This window comes from Palaemon carinicauda, chromosome 15 (genome assembly GCF_036898095.1).
Source record: "Palaemon carinicauda isolate YSFRI2023 chromosome 15, ASM3689809v2, whole genome shotgun sequence".
Classification (NCBI taxonomy): Eukaryota; Metazoa; Arthropoda; class Malacostraca; order Decapoda; family Palaemonidae; genus Palaemon; species Palaemon carinicauda.
Window position 1 is genome coordinate 22,944,311 of NC_090739.1, and position 13,492 is coordinate 22,957,802.

The 13,492-nt window shown below is 44.6% G+C and overlaps 1 protein-coding gene across 6 annotated transcripts in view; it reads right to left on the minus strand.

The window, feature by feature from the left end:
* msps (msps cytoskeleton-associated protein 5) overlaps nucleotides 1-13,492 on the minus strand; it is a 374,587-nt gene that overhangs the window by 48,154 nt on the left and 312,941 nt on the right. For all 6 annotated transcript variants that reach the window (XM_068388223.1, XM_068388221.1, XM_068388222.1 and 3 more), the window contains 5 exons: nucleotides 5,551-5,722; nucleotides 5,232-5,358; nucleotides 4,333-4,430; nucleotides 3,902-4,018; nucleotides 3,542-3,736 (listed from right to left, as the gene is read on the minus strand). In XM_068388223.1, the coding sequence (XP_068244324.1) occupies nucleotides 3,542-3,736; nucleotides 3,902-4,018; nucleotides 4,333-4,430; nucleotides 5,232-5,358; nucleotides 5,551-5,722 (709 nt within the window). The remainder of the gene's footprint in view (nucleotides 1-3,541; nucleotides 3,737-3,901; nucleotides 4,019-4,332; nucleotides 4,431-5,231; nucleotides 5,359-5,550; nucleotides 5,723-13,492) is intronic.

Below are 13,492 nucleotides of genomic sequence, written 5' to 3' on the forward strand. Positions count from 1 at the left end.
AAACCCACTAACAAATAAGGACCCAAGCAATTGTCTCCAATTATTAAAGCCAATCCACTTTCACAGGATCTGAAAAGATTCACTTTTAGAGACCCAAACTGCTCGACTGATGTACGACTCTAAAGGAAATAATACAACATTCGATCCTTCTCAAGGTTTTGTGATTTAGATCCTTAGCAGTTGATTGTATCCTGTTGATTAGAGCAGTTTTGTTCTCTGAGAGTGAACAAAACTGCTCTAATCAACAGGATACAACCAACTGCTAAGGATCTAAATCACAAAATCTTGAGAAGGATCGAATGTTGTATTAAATCTTTGATGGCATTTGAGATAACAACAAAAAGTTCATTCACCTGTGAAATATTATACTCTTATACAAGAGGCTCACTGCCTTCATCATCTACAGCTTATTCAACATTAAGATGAACTAAGTATTCCTCTATGAGTAGCTTGATGTCTAGTAGTACCACACTAGAAATGAGCATAACATTACAAAAGATACAATTATAAAAGAGAAATACTTATGGACAAATATTGAATTAGATTATAAATTTTAGGCGAGAGGCCAGGCACTGGGACCATCGAGTTAAATAAGAGCAGTTATAAATATTCAAATCAGTAAAAATAAAAAATTTTAAAAACCACGTAATACACTCATTTAAAATAATAAACAAAGGATAAAATACAAATGAAATTTCATTAAAAAGATCAGTTTCATGTAGATACCCCAAAGCATCTACAGAACATCTTATGAAATATCAACATTGACTTAAAATCAAGATGATATTTCCAGCACTAATTTTCAAATTTTAAGCAGCAAACCAGACCTTGCTTCATGGATCAGTTTGGATTTAGGAATCTAGGCTATCTGACCAAGTTCTGGGGTTAGGGAAGCAATTCAGCCACATGGTGTAACTGGAGGGAGAAACCATATTAATGGGTAAAAGATGGATATGAAAAGCTGTCATTGGTTCCATGCCGTCGGTCTCAGCCGAAGAAGGACCCAAGTCAGAGGGCACTGGTTCCGGGATCTCTTCTATAGACGTTGCCCTAATGGAAAAGAACTGGCTGCATCTGGTCACCCTGTCGTCTATCTCAAGAGGAAGGAGCGAGCGTAGGCGCACTCTCGTCTGTACTGTTTGACTTCTTTCTTTCAACACCTTACTTGATCAGGCGATGGTGAAGTGGTTCTTTTGAGACTGGGGGATGAGCAGCCTATTAGGACACACTGAGCGATCCCTCACGGGGACGTTCCCCTCTGAGAGCTTGCCCCCAACACATTTATGGGAGACCTTCAAATCCTCTGAAGCAAACAAGCTCTTCCTGGCTGACCTTAGTGAAAGCTGCTGACGAGGTCAACTGGCAGGCGGAGTTCCTCTCACCTGGTCACGGTAGCATTCCTCTCTATGCTGTTGCCGGTCATCATACCTCCTAACACATGGTTCTTCCATCTTTTCTATTTCCTTTTTATTTCTGTTATTTACACATTTTCATTGTTCATTTGTGTGTATGTTTATTCCTTATACACTTTCTTATTACATGCTGTAATATTCTTACATTTCTTATTCCTTATCACCTTTATTTCCTTTTTTTCAATTTCCCACAATATTCTATGTTAGTTTTACTTAAAGAAAATTTTTATAGGCAAATCTACTGCATAAAATTTCATATATGTTTCTTTCCCATATCTTTCTTTACTCTCCATGAACCCTTTCAAACTTGAATGAGGAATACCCGGCAGGGTGATTCTATTTCTATGTAGTAGGTTGGCCAAAGCACCAGCCAGCTGTTGAGATACTACAGTTAAAGTTATTGTGTCCTTTGAGTGATCAGGTAGTACTACATTGGATCCCTCTCAAGTTACAGTTCATTTTTCCTTTGCCTTGACACACCAAATAGTCTGGCATATTCTTTAAATACACTCCTCTTCCTCATATAACTGAAAATACTAAGATAACAGAGGAATTCTTCAATCATGGGGTTAATGACTACATTATGATTGTTCAGTGGCTATTTTCCTTTTGTTAAGGGTGGAAGATACAGTACCCCTTAGCTATGGTAAGCAGCTCTTCTAGGAAGGCACTCCAAAATCAAACCATTGTTCCCTAGTCTTGAGTAGTGCCATACCATGACCTTCCACTGTCTTGGATTAGTTCTCTTGCTTGAGGGTGCACGCGGGCACACTACTGTTTCCTCATTTCCATTCTTAACTGGTCTGTCATCCCTTTTGGAACCCTTGGGTTTATAGCAGCCTGATTTTTTCAACTAGGATTGTGGCTTCAGTAGTAATAATAATAATAGTCACTCTACCAGCCCAGTTTATATATTTTTGCTAGTTTTGTTAAGAAACGTTTTAGCTCATCTCTTATTTTTCAATGGAGAAGTGTGCACTTTTCAGAAAGATCTTTAAAAGATAGTATAATCTAGTAACAAGAAATAGATTTAGCTCCACTTTTAATTCCATTTCAATGTATACAAAACACCATGATCAGAACTAGTGGTTACAATAAAAAAAAGGCTGACTGACAAGTCTGACTTTTACAAGCAAACTGGTTGTAAAGGGTTACACTTCCTTTCATGTTAGATGTGGTGCTTGAAACTGTTATTCAATATTAATATTTAGTATTACTAAATATATTTTATATCATCATACAATGGTAACTTAAAAGGTTTCTTATATAAAAATTGCTCTTTTACCTTAAGTAAGGAAATTACCAATTACCAGTTTCCAAGGAAAGAATAGATTATTTCTACAGCATTCTGCTAGAAAGCTATGGTTTTCAGCTGTAAGACAGGAAACTACTGGGACAATTGGTATAACCAGATTTCTCTTACTGAACATTTTCTCTTAGTCCTTGGACAGGAATCCCATTATGCAATTCATAAACAGTCCAGTAGAGACCATTCTCTGCTTCCCCAAAACCATGTAGGTTCATAAGAGTTCTATTAGATAACTCCTAACAATCCAGTTCTTTGTAAATTTGTTTGAACAGGATAAATGAAGCCTTATTAAGTGAAATTCTAAACCAAGTTTTGGACATCTAAACCAGAAAGGTGTCAAACACCACAAAAGACAGACTGAACACTTGAGAAGATATCTGTCCTTTGAGGAAATCAACTGGTACCAAGAGGGCACTCCATTCTAAATGCAAAGGTTTATGAAAATATGAAGATTTCTCTGATTATTTTACAAGTCCTATGTCCAGAAATTCCCTTTGTTATTAGTTACTCCTAAGACATTTAGAAATTCGCCTCCCGGTTCCAGTAAGGGACTTCTTAAATATACTAATTTAATAATAATAATTCATCACAAAGTAATGACCAGATCTAATCTTTACAGTACTGTTGAAACAACTAAGATTTAGGAATATGCCTTCATAAACAGAAACTACATTAGGAGGCAACATTTATCTTCATTATTTTTATGCAAGGTTTCCCCTTAACTGTGCATACATTCTACATTATCAATATTTATGAAGTATTTTACTTGAGGTTCAATACCAAATTCAAAACTCACTTTCAAAAAAGAATTAGCACTCACCGTTAGATAGATGGCATCTATTGCCTCCCTCAAAGCATTAACTACGTTAGCTTTCTTTTCCTTGAACTTCTCTAGAATGGTTTCCGTAAATGCCAATGCGAAAGGTGTGAACTTCTTCTTTAATCCCTTAGCCAAACCAGCCACACATAAGCCAGCCTGCGCTACTATCATAACATTGGTGTCCTTGCCTATAATCTGTCAAAAAATAAAAACTTAAATAGTCAACAACTTATAGACATTATACCATTATACCACACTGTTGCCTGTATGATTCCTTTTAAAAGCTACAATGAACCATTGAGATTTCTATACTTTAAAAAGTAAAGGTAGATCTACACCTATAACCAAAAAACCACCTACCTTTTTCAAGACCTTCATAAGGTCATGATAATCCCCAGTTTCCAGCTTTGGATTCTGAGCTAGTGGCAATAAAAGATCAACCGCCTCCTTACGCTCTTGCCATTTCTTAGCTTCAATCTTTCAAGAAACAGAAAAAAATTATCAATATTACAAAAAAAATTTCTTAAAACATGTTCAAGAAACCTTTACTGAGTAAACAATTCCTTCTGGAAGCAAATCCAAAAACAGATGTTTGACAAGGATTTGTAAAATTGACTTGATTTCACTATAACTAAAAAGAACATCAATACAATACATGAACGATTACTGAGAATCCTGGGAAATTATAATTTTTGAAAGTGTAGAAAAATTTAAACGAGTAAACACAAACTGAAAGAACTTATCCTAAACAATCTGATGAAGACTAATTTCCCACATGAAAGGGAGGTTACCTTTTCATAGAAGTCCTTAGGCAACTTTGACAAAATGTCCACAGGGATCATAATATCGTAAGCATCGATTTCTGGAGCATTATCCTCTTCCTCTTCTCCTGAAAATCGATACAAACAATCAGATAATTTATGGAGAATGTCAATACTGAAAATCAAGTACTGGTGTAAATAGGAGCATAATGAAGTGCATGGTAGCCTGAATTGTAAGGATACTGTACTTTGTGATGTATGTTAAACCCAGTTAAAAAAAGTATCAAGGTATTTATACCTCATAAACTTCTAAGCCCTATGGATTACTTTTAAAGTAACATTACAACACAACAATTTGAAAGTCATGTGTCCCCTATTCAGTTATAGTCATAGACCAGTTTCATGACACCAAGTCACAGACAGAATCTCATAGGGCTCACCTAAAACACTAGTTCTTATCAACATGTGAAAAAATGAAACTAAAGGGTAGATTGAAGAAGTTGGACAGCTGAGTAACTAAACTAGAGGATCCAAAAAAGTTAACGACGGAGCTGTGAAGCGGGGCTTGAAAGAATGATGCAAAGTACCTTGATGCTATACTACATTGTGCATTAACCATGGCACACTATGTGTCACCTGTACACAGATTATACCTTAGAATAGTGGGGTCTCTGAAGAAGTTTCACTCGACAATTTAGATATCAGACTTTGCAATTAACCCAGAGAAAAAACCATGCTAACTATACATCATACCATGGAGACCTTAATTATCGCAAAAATTGCCAAACAGAAATGGGACCAAAAACCAAATTTACTCCTAATATGAGTGAGATCTAAACAAAATAGAACTTAAATTAGTACATATTTGACAGCATATTAATTCCCGTCTTAACATAAATGATGCCTATTTGGGCATCTGCAAACTTTACCTTCTTCCTCTTCCTCATCTCCCTGGGCTTCCATTTTAGCCTTGAGTTCTTGCTGGGAGCGAAGGAAACGAGTCTGGACGACTTTTTCATTGCCTATCTTCTCGAATTCTGCCTCAAGTTCTTGGATCTGCAACAATCAATTCTAATATTAAAAACGTACAAAATTATGCCGCGCCCGATGATACCATAATTGTTATTGCCACGATAAAAGGAATTAGTGCATGCCACTCAAGAAAATTCCTCTATTCAAGAGTAGGTCAATCAGACTGCACATAAAATTCCCACTACACTAACAACATAACAAGAACATTTCCCTCACCTGTATAGGTTTGAGAGACGACATCTGCGGTTTCAGGGCCTGTCTGATCCACCTATACAGTTCAATAGCTAACTTCTTGCTCTCCTCTCTCACATTCTTGTCACGGTCTTCTAGTAACGTGTGCATCTGCTTCATTAGAGGCTTTGGATTGATGACTTTTGGTCCAAATTCCCTATAATTTTACAAAAAAAACTTTTATTAAAAAATCTCACACACTTCTCCAATATCATATTAATTTTAATAGCTAGAGCAAAACTAGAATTTTAATAAAATATGACAAATTCGAAGATAATTTGTATTTTTCCTAACCATACAAACCTTAGCTATTTACAAAGGGTTTACTTTTAGCGCAGCTGAAATGACGAGCCAATAGTTTTTAACGAGGGTTAATTACCCCCGCGCTAGTTAGCGGGGGGTGGGGAAGGGCGTGCGACGACGTTTGAGCGCAAGACAAATAAGCGCCGGCAAATGAGTGCCGACGTATGAGCGCAAGACACTTAAGCGCAGTAACATTTGAGCGCTGACAGTTGAGCGCCAAAATAGACATACCTCAAGAACTTGTTTATACATACGCTGGAGAAAATTTCCTTGCATATGACTCTGGGATTGAAGACCCTGATCGCTATTTTATATTTGCAACGTCTGAAAACTTGAGGATGATTAAGGAAAATAAGCATTGGATGGGAGATGGGACATTCAAGATAGCTCCTCAGCTATTTTATCAGCTATATGTGATTCACATTCAGTATAAAGGAAACGTCCTTCCAATGGTTTATATGCTCGTTCAGAGAAAGTCCGAAGAACTATATCGTCGTGCCCTGCTTCAAATACAATGCATAGATAACGAGATTGCTCCAGTTTCCATTTCCTGCGACTATGAGAAAGCGTTTCATAATGCTTTTCTTTCCGTTTTTAATAACGCTGAGGTGTTAGGGTGTTTTTTCCATTTATCGCAAGCCGTTTGGCGAAAAATTCAAGATTTAGGTTTGAACGACTTATACTGTGGCAGTGAAGAAGTACGAAAATACACAAAAATGCTGGTGGCCTTAGCATTCGTTCCTCCCAATGAAATAGTAAATGTTTTTGAATTATTACAAGATGTAGTTCCTGATGAGTTAGATGATCTAGTACTATATTTTGAAGATACTTGGATAGGTAGACCTTGCAGGAGAGGGAGAAGAAGAAATGCAATGTTCCCTCCAAGTGTTTGGAGTGTATATGAACGTGTTCTTAGTGAACTTCCACGTACCAATAATTCATTAGAAGGGTGGCATCGGGCAATACAGATGTCCGTAGGTCATATGCATCCTACAATTTACAAATGTGTTAATATTTTAAAACTAGAACAAAATCATACAGCAAATAAAGTGATCCGGATAGATTCGGGGCAAGACATTGGAAAAAACACTAAATATGTAAGAGTCAATAAAGCAATATCTAGAATTGTTAGTGAATATTCTTCAACAGAACCAATAGAATATCTCCGGTCAATATCTTATAATCTTAGCTTACAGAAATAGTTTTTTTTTTTATTTAGATAAATTGTTTTTACTTTAAAAAAAATTCAATGTCATAACAATTTCATTTTCTTACTTTAAAGAAATGGTTATTTTACTTAGATAATTGTATTTATTTCAATTTTTTTTTACTATATTTCATGTTAATTACTTGTAATAAATAAATGAGTGTCCCATATTGAATAATTGTGTTTATTATCCCTAATTGTTTTTATTTATATTTTATGGTAATTCATAACAAAGTAAGATTGTTCAAAATTGTTCAAATTTAAAAAAAAAATTGTTCAAAATTGTTTAATTTGCTTTGAAATGTTAACGATAATATATAAAACGATTGTAATAGCCAAACACGAATACTGAGAGAGAAAGAGAGAAAGAGTTTGATGAAATGTTTACTTTTCCTAAATGGAATGATTTTCACGATGGTTACTACACGACTGTAATAACCATGCAACAAATATGGAGAGAAAGGGTTGAATTTATGGCGCTCAAATGTCGGCGCTCATATGTTATTGCACTCAACTGTCTTGCGCTAAATTGTCGGCGCTTATTTGACGGCGCTCATTAGTCTTGCGCTCAAATGTCGGCCAACCGGGGAAGGGTAGCTTGCTACCCCTCCCCCCTCCACACACCGGTGACTTGCTTCACTTCACTTAGAGGTAGGACTTGACTTGGGGGTCAGGGATGGCGGGCACATATGTGTAAATAGCTAAGGTTTGTATGGTTAGGAAAAATACAAATTATCTTCGAATTTGTCATTTGTTCCGTAACCGAAATACAAACCACGCTATTTACAAAGGGTGACTTACCCCTTAGGAAGGGTGGAAAGTCCCCAGCCTTACTGACTTCGGCTTGCCCAGGGGCTCGATCCCTTAGTGAGCAGCACTAGAGAGAGGGAGCCCCTGTACCTCACAGGTTCCTAGCATCGCTAGGAACGAGTGGCCTACATAAGTAGTGTGAGGAGGAGTGTGTGACTCGTCCTATGAAGTTGACCTTGAGACCTTCAGATAGGAATTCTAGGATAGGACGTTCCCCATACCACCTTGTCAGGGTATGGGAGACGCAACAGTATTAAGCTTAATACTAGGAGCACAAAGAAGCATGGGTTACCTGCAGAGGTCGAGGTCAGCTATGCGAGGACCAGGATGCTGCTTCCCCAAGAGAGGGGAAAATGAAGAAAGAAGTAAGGGTCAGACATACTCTTTCATTCACACAGACTAAGACCGGGTAACAACGCCCTCAACCTACTGCTACTTGTCCAAAAAGGAGCCTGAGGCTAGACCAGCTGTTGTGCAGCCACCACAGGGCCGATAGAGAATGTATCGAGGCTCCTGTGGGTCACGTCTTGCAGGTAGTGGGCTGTGAAGGTCGTTTGACGCTTCCAGACCCCAGCTTGAAGTACCTGCGTCACAGAGAAGTTTCTCTTGAAGGCCAGGGATGTAGCAATACCCCTGACATCGTGGGCCCGAGGGCGACGTGACGGAGGAGGGTCAGGATTCAGGGCATGGTGGATAACCCTTCGAATCCAAGCAGAGATGGTGTTCCTTGTGACCCTCCTCTTTGTCCTGCCTGTGCTCACAAACAAAGCTCGCACATGAGGACGGACTGCAGCCGTTCTCTTCAAGTAGTACCTCAGACACCTCACTGGGCATAGTAGCAGCTGGTCTGGGTCGTTTGTTACAGAACTGAGACTCGCGATCCTGAAAGAGTCGAACCGAGGATCCGGCACTCCAGGATTCTGAGTCTTGGCCACAAACTCAGGGACGAACCTGAACGTTACCTCCCCCCATCCCCTTGAATGGGCGATGTCGTACGAGAGACCATGAAGTTCACTAACTCGCTTGGCCGAGGCCAAGGCGAGTAGGAAAGCCGTCTTCCAAGACAGGTGGCGATCGGAGGCCTGGCGTAATGGCTCGAAGGGAGGTCTCTTGAGAGACCTGAGAACTCGAACCACGTTCCAAGGAGGGGGTCTCACTTCCGACTGGGGGCAGGTAAGCTCATAGCTACGTATGAGTAAAGAGAGTTCTAGCGATGAAGAAATATCCAGGCCCTTCAATCTGAAGGCCAAGCTTAAGGCTGAGCGATAGCCTTTCACTGCCGAGACAGAAAGGCGCATTTCTTCTCGCAGATACACAAGGAAGTCCGCTATTGCTGGAATAGTGGCATCGAGTGGAGAGATACCCCTTCCACGACACCAACCACAAAAGACTCTCCATTTCGCTTGGTAGACTCCCTCAGAGGACCTTCGCAGGTGCCGAGACATTCTCTCCGCAACCTGTTGCGAAAAGCCTCTCTCCGCGAGGAGACGCTGGATAGTCTCCAGGCGTGAAGCCGAAGCGAGGCTACGGCCCTGTGAGGGACACCGGAGTGGGGTTGTCTGAGAAGCTCGTGTCGTGGAGGAAGCTCCCTTGGGAGTTCCGTCAGGAGTTGCAGAAGGTCCGGAAACCATTCCGCGTGATGCCATAGCGGAGCTACTAGAGTCATGGAACAGTTGACCAATAGTCTGGTCCTGTTGAGCACCCTTCTCATCAGACAGAATGGTGGGAAGGCGTACACGTCGATGTTGTCCCACCGTTGCTGGAAAGCATCTTGCCAGAGTGCCTTGGGGTCCGGGACTGGTGAGCAGTACAGGGGCAGCTTGAAGTTCAAGGCTGTCGCGAACAAGTCCACCGTCGGGGAACCCCACAAAGTCAGGACTTTGTTGGCTATCTGAGGATCCAAAGACCACTCGGTACTCACTATCTGCGAAGCCCTGCTCAGACTGTCGGCGAGCACATTCCTCTTGCCAGGAATGAAGCGAGCTGATAGTGTTATCGAGTGGGTTTCGGTCCACCTCAGAGTCTCTACTGCAAGATGGGATAGCTGTTGCGAAAAAGTGCCTCCCTACTTGTTGATATAAGCCACTACCGTGGTGTTGTCGCTCATCACCACCACGGAGTGACCCGCCAGGAACCGTTGGAACTGTTGAAGGGCCAGAAAGACGGCCTTCAATTCTAGCAGGTTGATGTGCAGGCACTTTTCTGATTCTGACCAAAGGCCTGAGGCCCTCTGGTTCAGAACGTGCGCCCCCCCACCCTTCTTTTGACGCGTACGAAAACAGAGTCAATTCCGGGGGAAGGACGAGAAGACTCACTCCCTTTCGCAGGTTCTCGTCGGCCAGCTACCACCGCAAGTCCGTCTGTTCCAGAGACCCCATTGGGATCAGAGTGTCCGGGGAATCGGATCCTTGATTCCACCGGGACTTGAGCCGCCATTGAAGGGATCTCATCCTGAGGCGGCTGTTTGGAACCAGACGGGCCAGGGAGGATAGGTGGCCCAAGAGACGCAACCACGATTGGGCGGGGAGTTCTTTTCGCCTGAGGAAAGGTTCCGCCACCCTCCTCAGCCTTGCTATCCGGTCGTCTGATGGAAAGGCTTTGTGGAGATTGGTGTCTATTAGCAAGCCTAGATAAACCAGTCGTTGGGACGGCTGCAGAGAGGACTTCTCGAGGTTTACCACGATCCCCAGATCCTGGCAAAGATCTAGAAGCCTGTCTCGGTGTCGAAGAAGGGTCGACTCCGAGTCTGCTAGGATCAGCCAATCGTCTAGGTAACGAAGGAGACGAATGCCGTTCCTGTGCGCCCAAGTCGAAATCAGGGTGAACACTCTGGTGAACACCTGAGGAGCTGTGGAGAGACCGAAACACAGCACCTTGAACTGGTAGATCTTGTTGTCTAGGCAGAATCTCAGGTACTTCCTGGAAGACGGATGGATTGGGATCTGGAAGTACGCATCCTTTAGATCCAGTGTACACATGAAGTCTTGTGGTCTCACCGCAAGTCTGACCGTGTCTGCTGTCTCCATGCTGAACCGGGTTTGTTTGACAAACCTGTTCAGAGCCGAGAGATCGATGACGGGTCTCCAGCCTCCAGTAGCCTTCTTTACAAGAAAGAGTCGACTGAAGAAGCCTGGAGAGCCGTCCACGACCTCCTGGAGAGCACCCATCTCGAACATGGTCTCGACTTCGGCCTGAAGGGCCAGCCCCTTTGCCGATCCCATGGCATAGGAGCTCAACGACACTGGATTCGCTGTCAGGGGAGGTTGAGATGACGTGAACGGGACGCGATAACCTTGGCCGATCACTGAGATCGTCCAAGCATCGGCCCCGAGATGTTGCCACCTGCGGACGCAACGCTGAAGGCATCCCCCCACAGGTGGACACGCAGGGGGACTGCCACCCCTAGGGCTTGCGGCCGCCACCCCTAGAAGTCTTGCCTCCCCTGGAGGACTTACCGCCCCTCTTGACCTTGGCTGGAAAGGGCTGGGGCTTAGACACCACTTTCTTAGCTGCCGGTGCCTGTTTGGGAGCCTTACGAGGCTGTTGCTGCTGTTGTGGCGGGGCTGGAGGCTTATAGGGCCGAGTTGTAAGGGCCCTGTGGAGGAGGGAGTCCGTGCTGGATTTCCTCCACCTCTCAGCCGTTCGCTCCAAGTCTTGAGGCTCAAACAGGCTCTCCCCCAGGAGGGAGGCATGTCGGAGCCTACACACATCTACGGCGGGGACCTTCGGATGGAATCTCTCGGACACAGCATCGCGACGCTTCAACACCGAGTTGGCCCACAGGGTGGTAACCTGGTGCGCCAAGAACTCGATGGAGCGGGTGCCCGAGAGCAAGAAGGTCTCTAGGGCCTTCCTATTGGTCTCCTTGGACAAGTCCTCAGATCGCAATAGGATGCCCAGAGATCCTAACCAGAAGTCCAGCCACGAAGTGGCCTGCATGGCACACTTAGCGACCTTCTCGTGGTTAAGGATCTCTGCCGCCGAGAACGACACCTGCCGGGCAGAGTGTTTCTCCAAGGGAACTCCCTTCGCCAGCTCCTCCACAGAGTGATGGAGAGGAAGAGCGAGGTTGTGCTCACCCAGGATCTCGAAATACCTCCTCTGCTGAAGGCGAGGAGGAGGGATGAGTTTGTTCCCGGCAGTGGAACGACTGGAGGAGGCAAGAAATGCGAGCTGAGCATTGGCCCTAGCTCTGGCACTCTTCAGCCCCCGAGACCAGGGCAGAGCTGCACTGGTCTTAGGGGCCTTCCGAACGTCAAACACTTCATCCAGAATCGTGTCTTTGCCTTCACGGGGGGGATGACTGGATCCGTAAGACTGTTAAGTTGCCTTATCAGGCTTAGGACCTGCCAGAAGGCATGTTCGGACTCTTGCTGTTCTCTTCCCTGCGGGCTGGCAGCTAAGTCTCCTGCCCCAGGAATCTCTTCCTGGGGTGATACGTGGACATTCCCCTGGGTAGTCGTGGGTTCCTGTCGAATCCTTGCAGAGGATTTAGGGATGGTCTTGGAATCCTTGGGTTCCCTCCTAGGAGGGATACAGGATCCCAACAACGAGGTTCGAGGGGCCCCTTCCTCACGAGACGATTCTCCTGCCTGAAGCGAAGTCTCCCCCCCTGGTGCCGAGGGGAAGACTACCGGCCCACTGGACTCACCTGAGGACGGAAAGGCCTCGTCCACGGGAGAAGGAGAGAGTACTCGTGCAGGAGAGGGGACCCTCGAGACCGACCTCTTGGGAACCAACTTCGCCCTGGGGGAAGTCACCACGAAGTCCACTCCTCTCTTTCTCTTCAGCGTAGGAGAGACAGCCGCTGGTTTGTTACCCTGGCCGGCAAGTGCTGGTTTCATAACCCTCACTAACGCCCGTGCCAGCGGACCAAACCAAGTCTGCTGCTCAAAGGACACAGAGTCCGAAATCCTCGCTAAGGTGAAAGGGATCGGGCGATACTTTGGAGTGGACACGACGGTACCTGCCTGAAAAGAAGGTGGGGAAGAATGCTGTAATGACCTGTCCTCGTCCTGCAATACCAACCTGTGTTTGGATGGAGGTGATCCCGAGTGCCGTCTAGGAGCACGCGTCCCTGCTGCTACCACCGGCTGTGGAATTCGCCGCGAACTATGGTCGCGCGAGGGTGAACGGTCGCGCAAAGGCGAATGGTTGCGCGGGTGATCGCGCGGGCGCACAGGCGAGCGGTCGCGCAGGCGAGCGATCGCGCGGGCGCGCAGGCGAGTGGGCGTGAGGGTGGGCAGGTAAATGAACACGTGTCCGAGGCGACGAACGCAAGCGATGGCGCGACGGAGAGGGATCGTGCTGCCGCGTAGGTGAAGAAGATCGCTGGCGATAATGACCGCGTGATGGTAAGCGATGGTGAGCAGCATGTGTAGGTGAATGATCGCGCGCAAGAGGGCGGTCGTTCAGGGTTGCGCGATGAGGAGCAGCATGCGTAAGCGGGCGATCGTGCAGGGTTGTGCGATGGCGAGCAGCATGCGCAGGTGAATGATCGCGTGAAAGGGTGCGATGGTGATCAGCATCCGCAGGAAGGCGATCGTTCAGGGTTGTGCGATGAGGAGCAGCATGCGTAAGCGGGCGATCGTGCAGGGTTGTGCGATG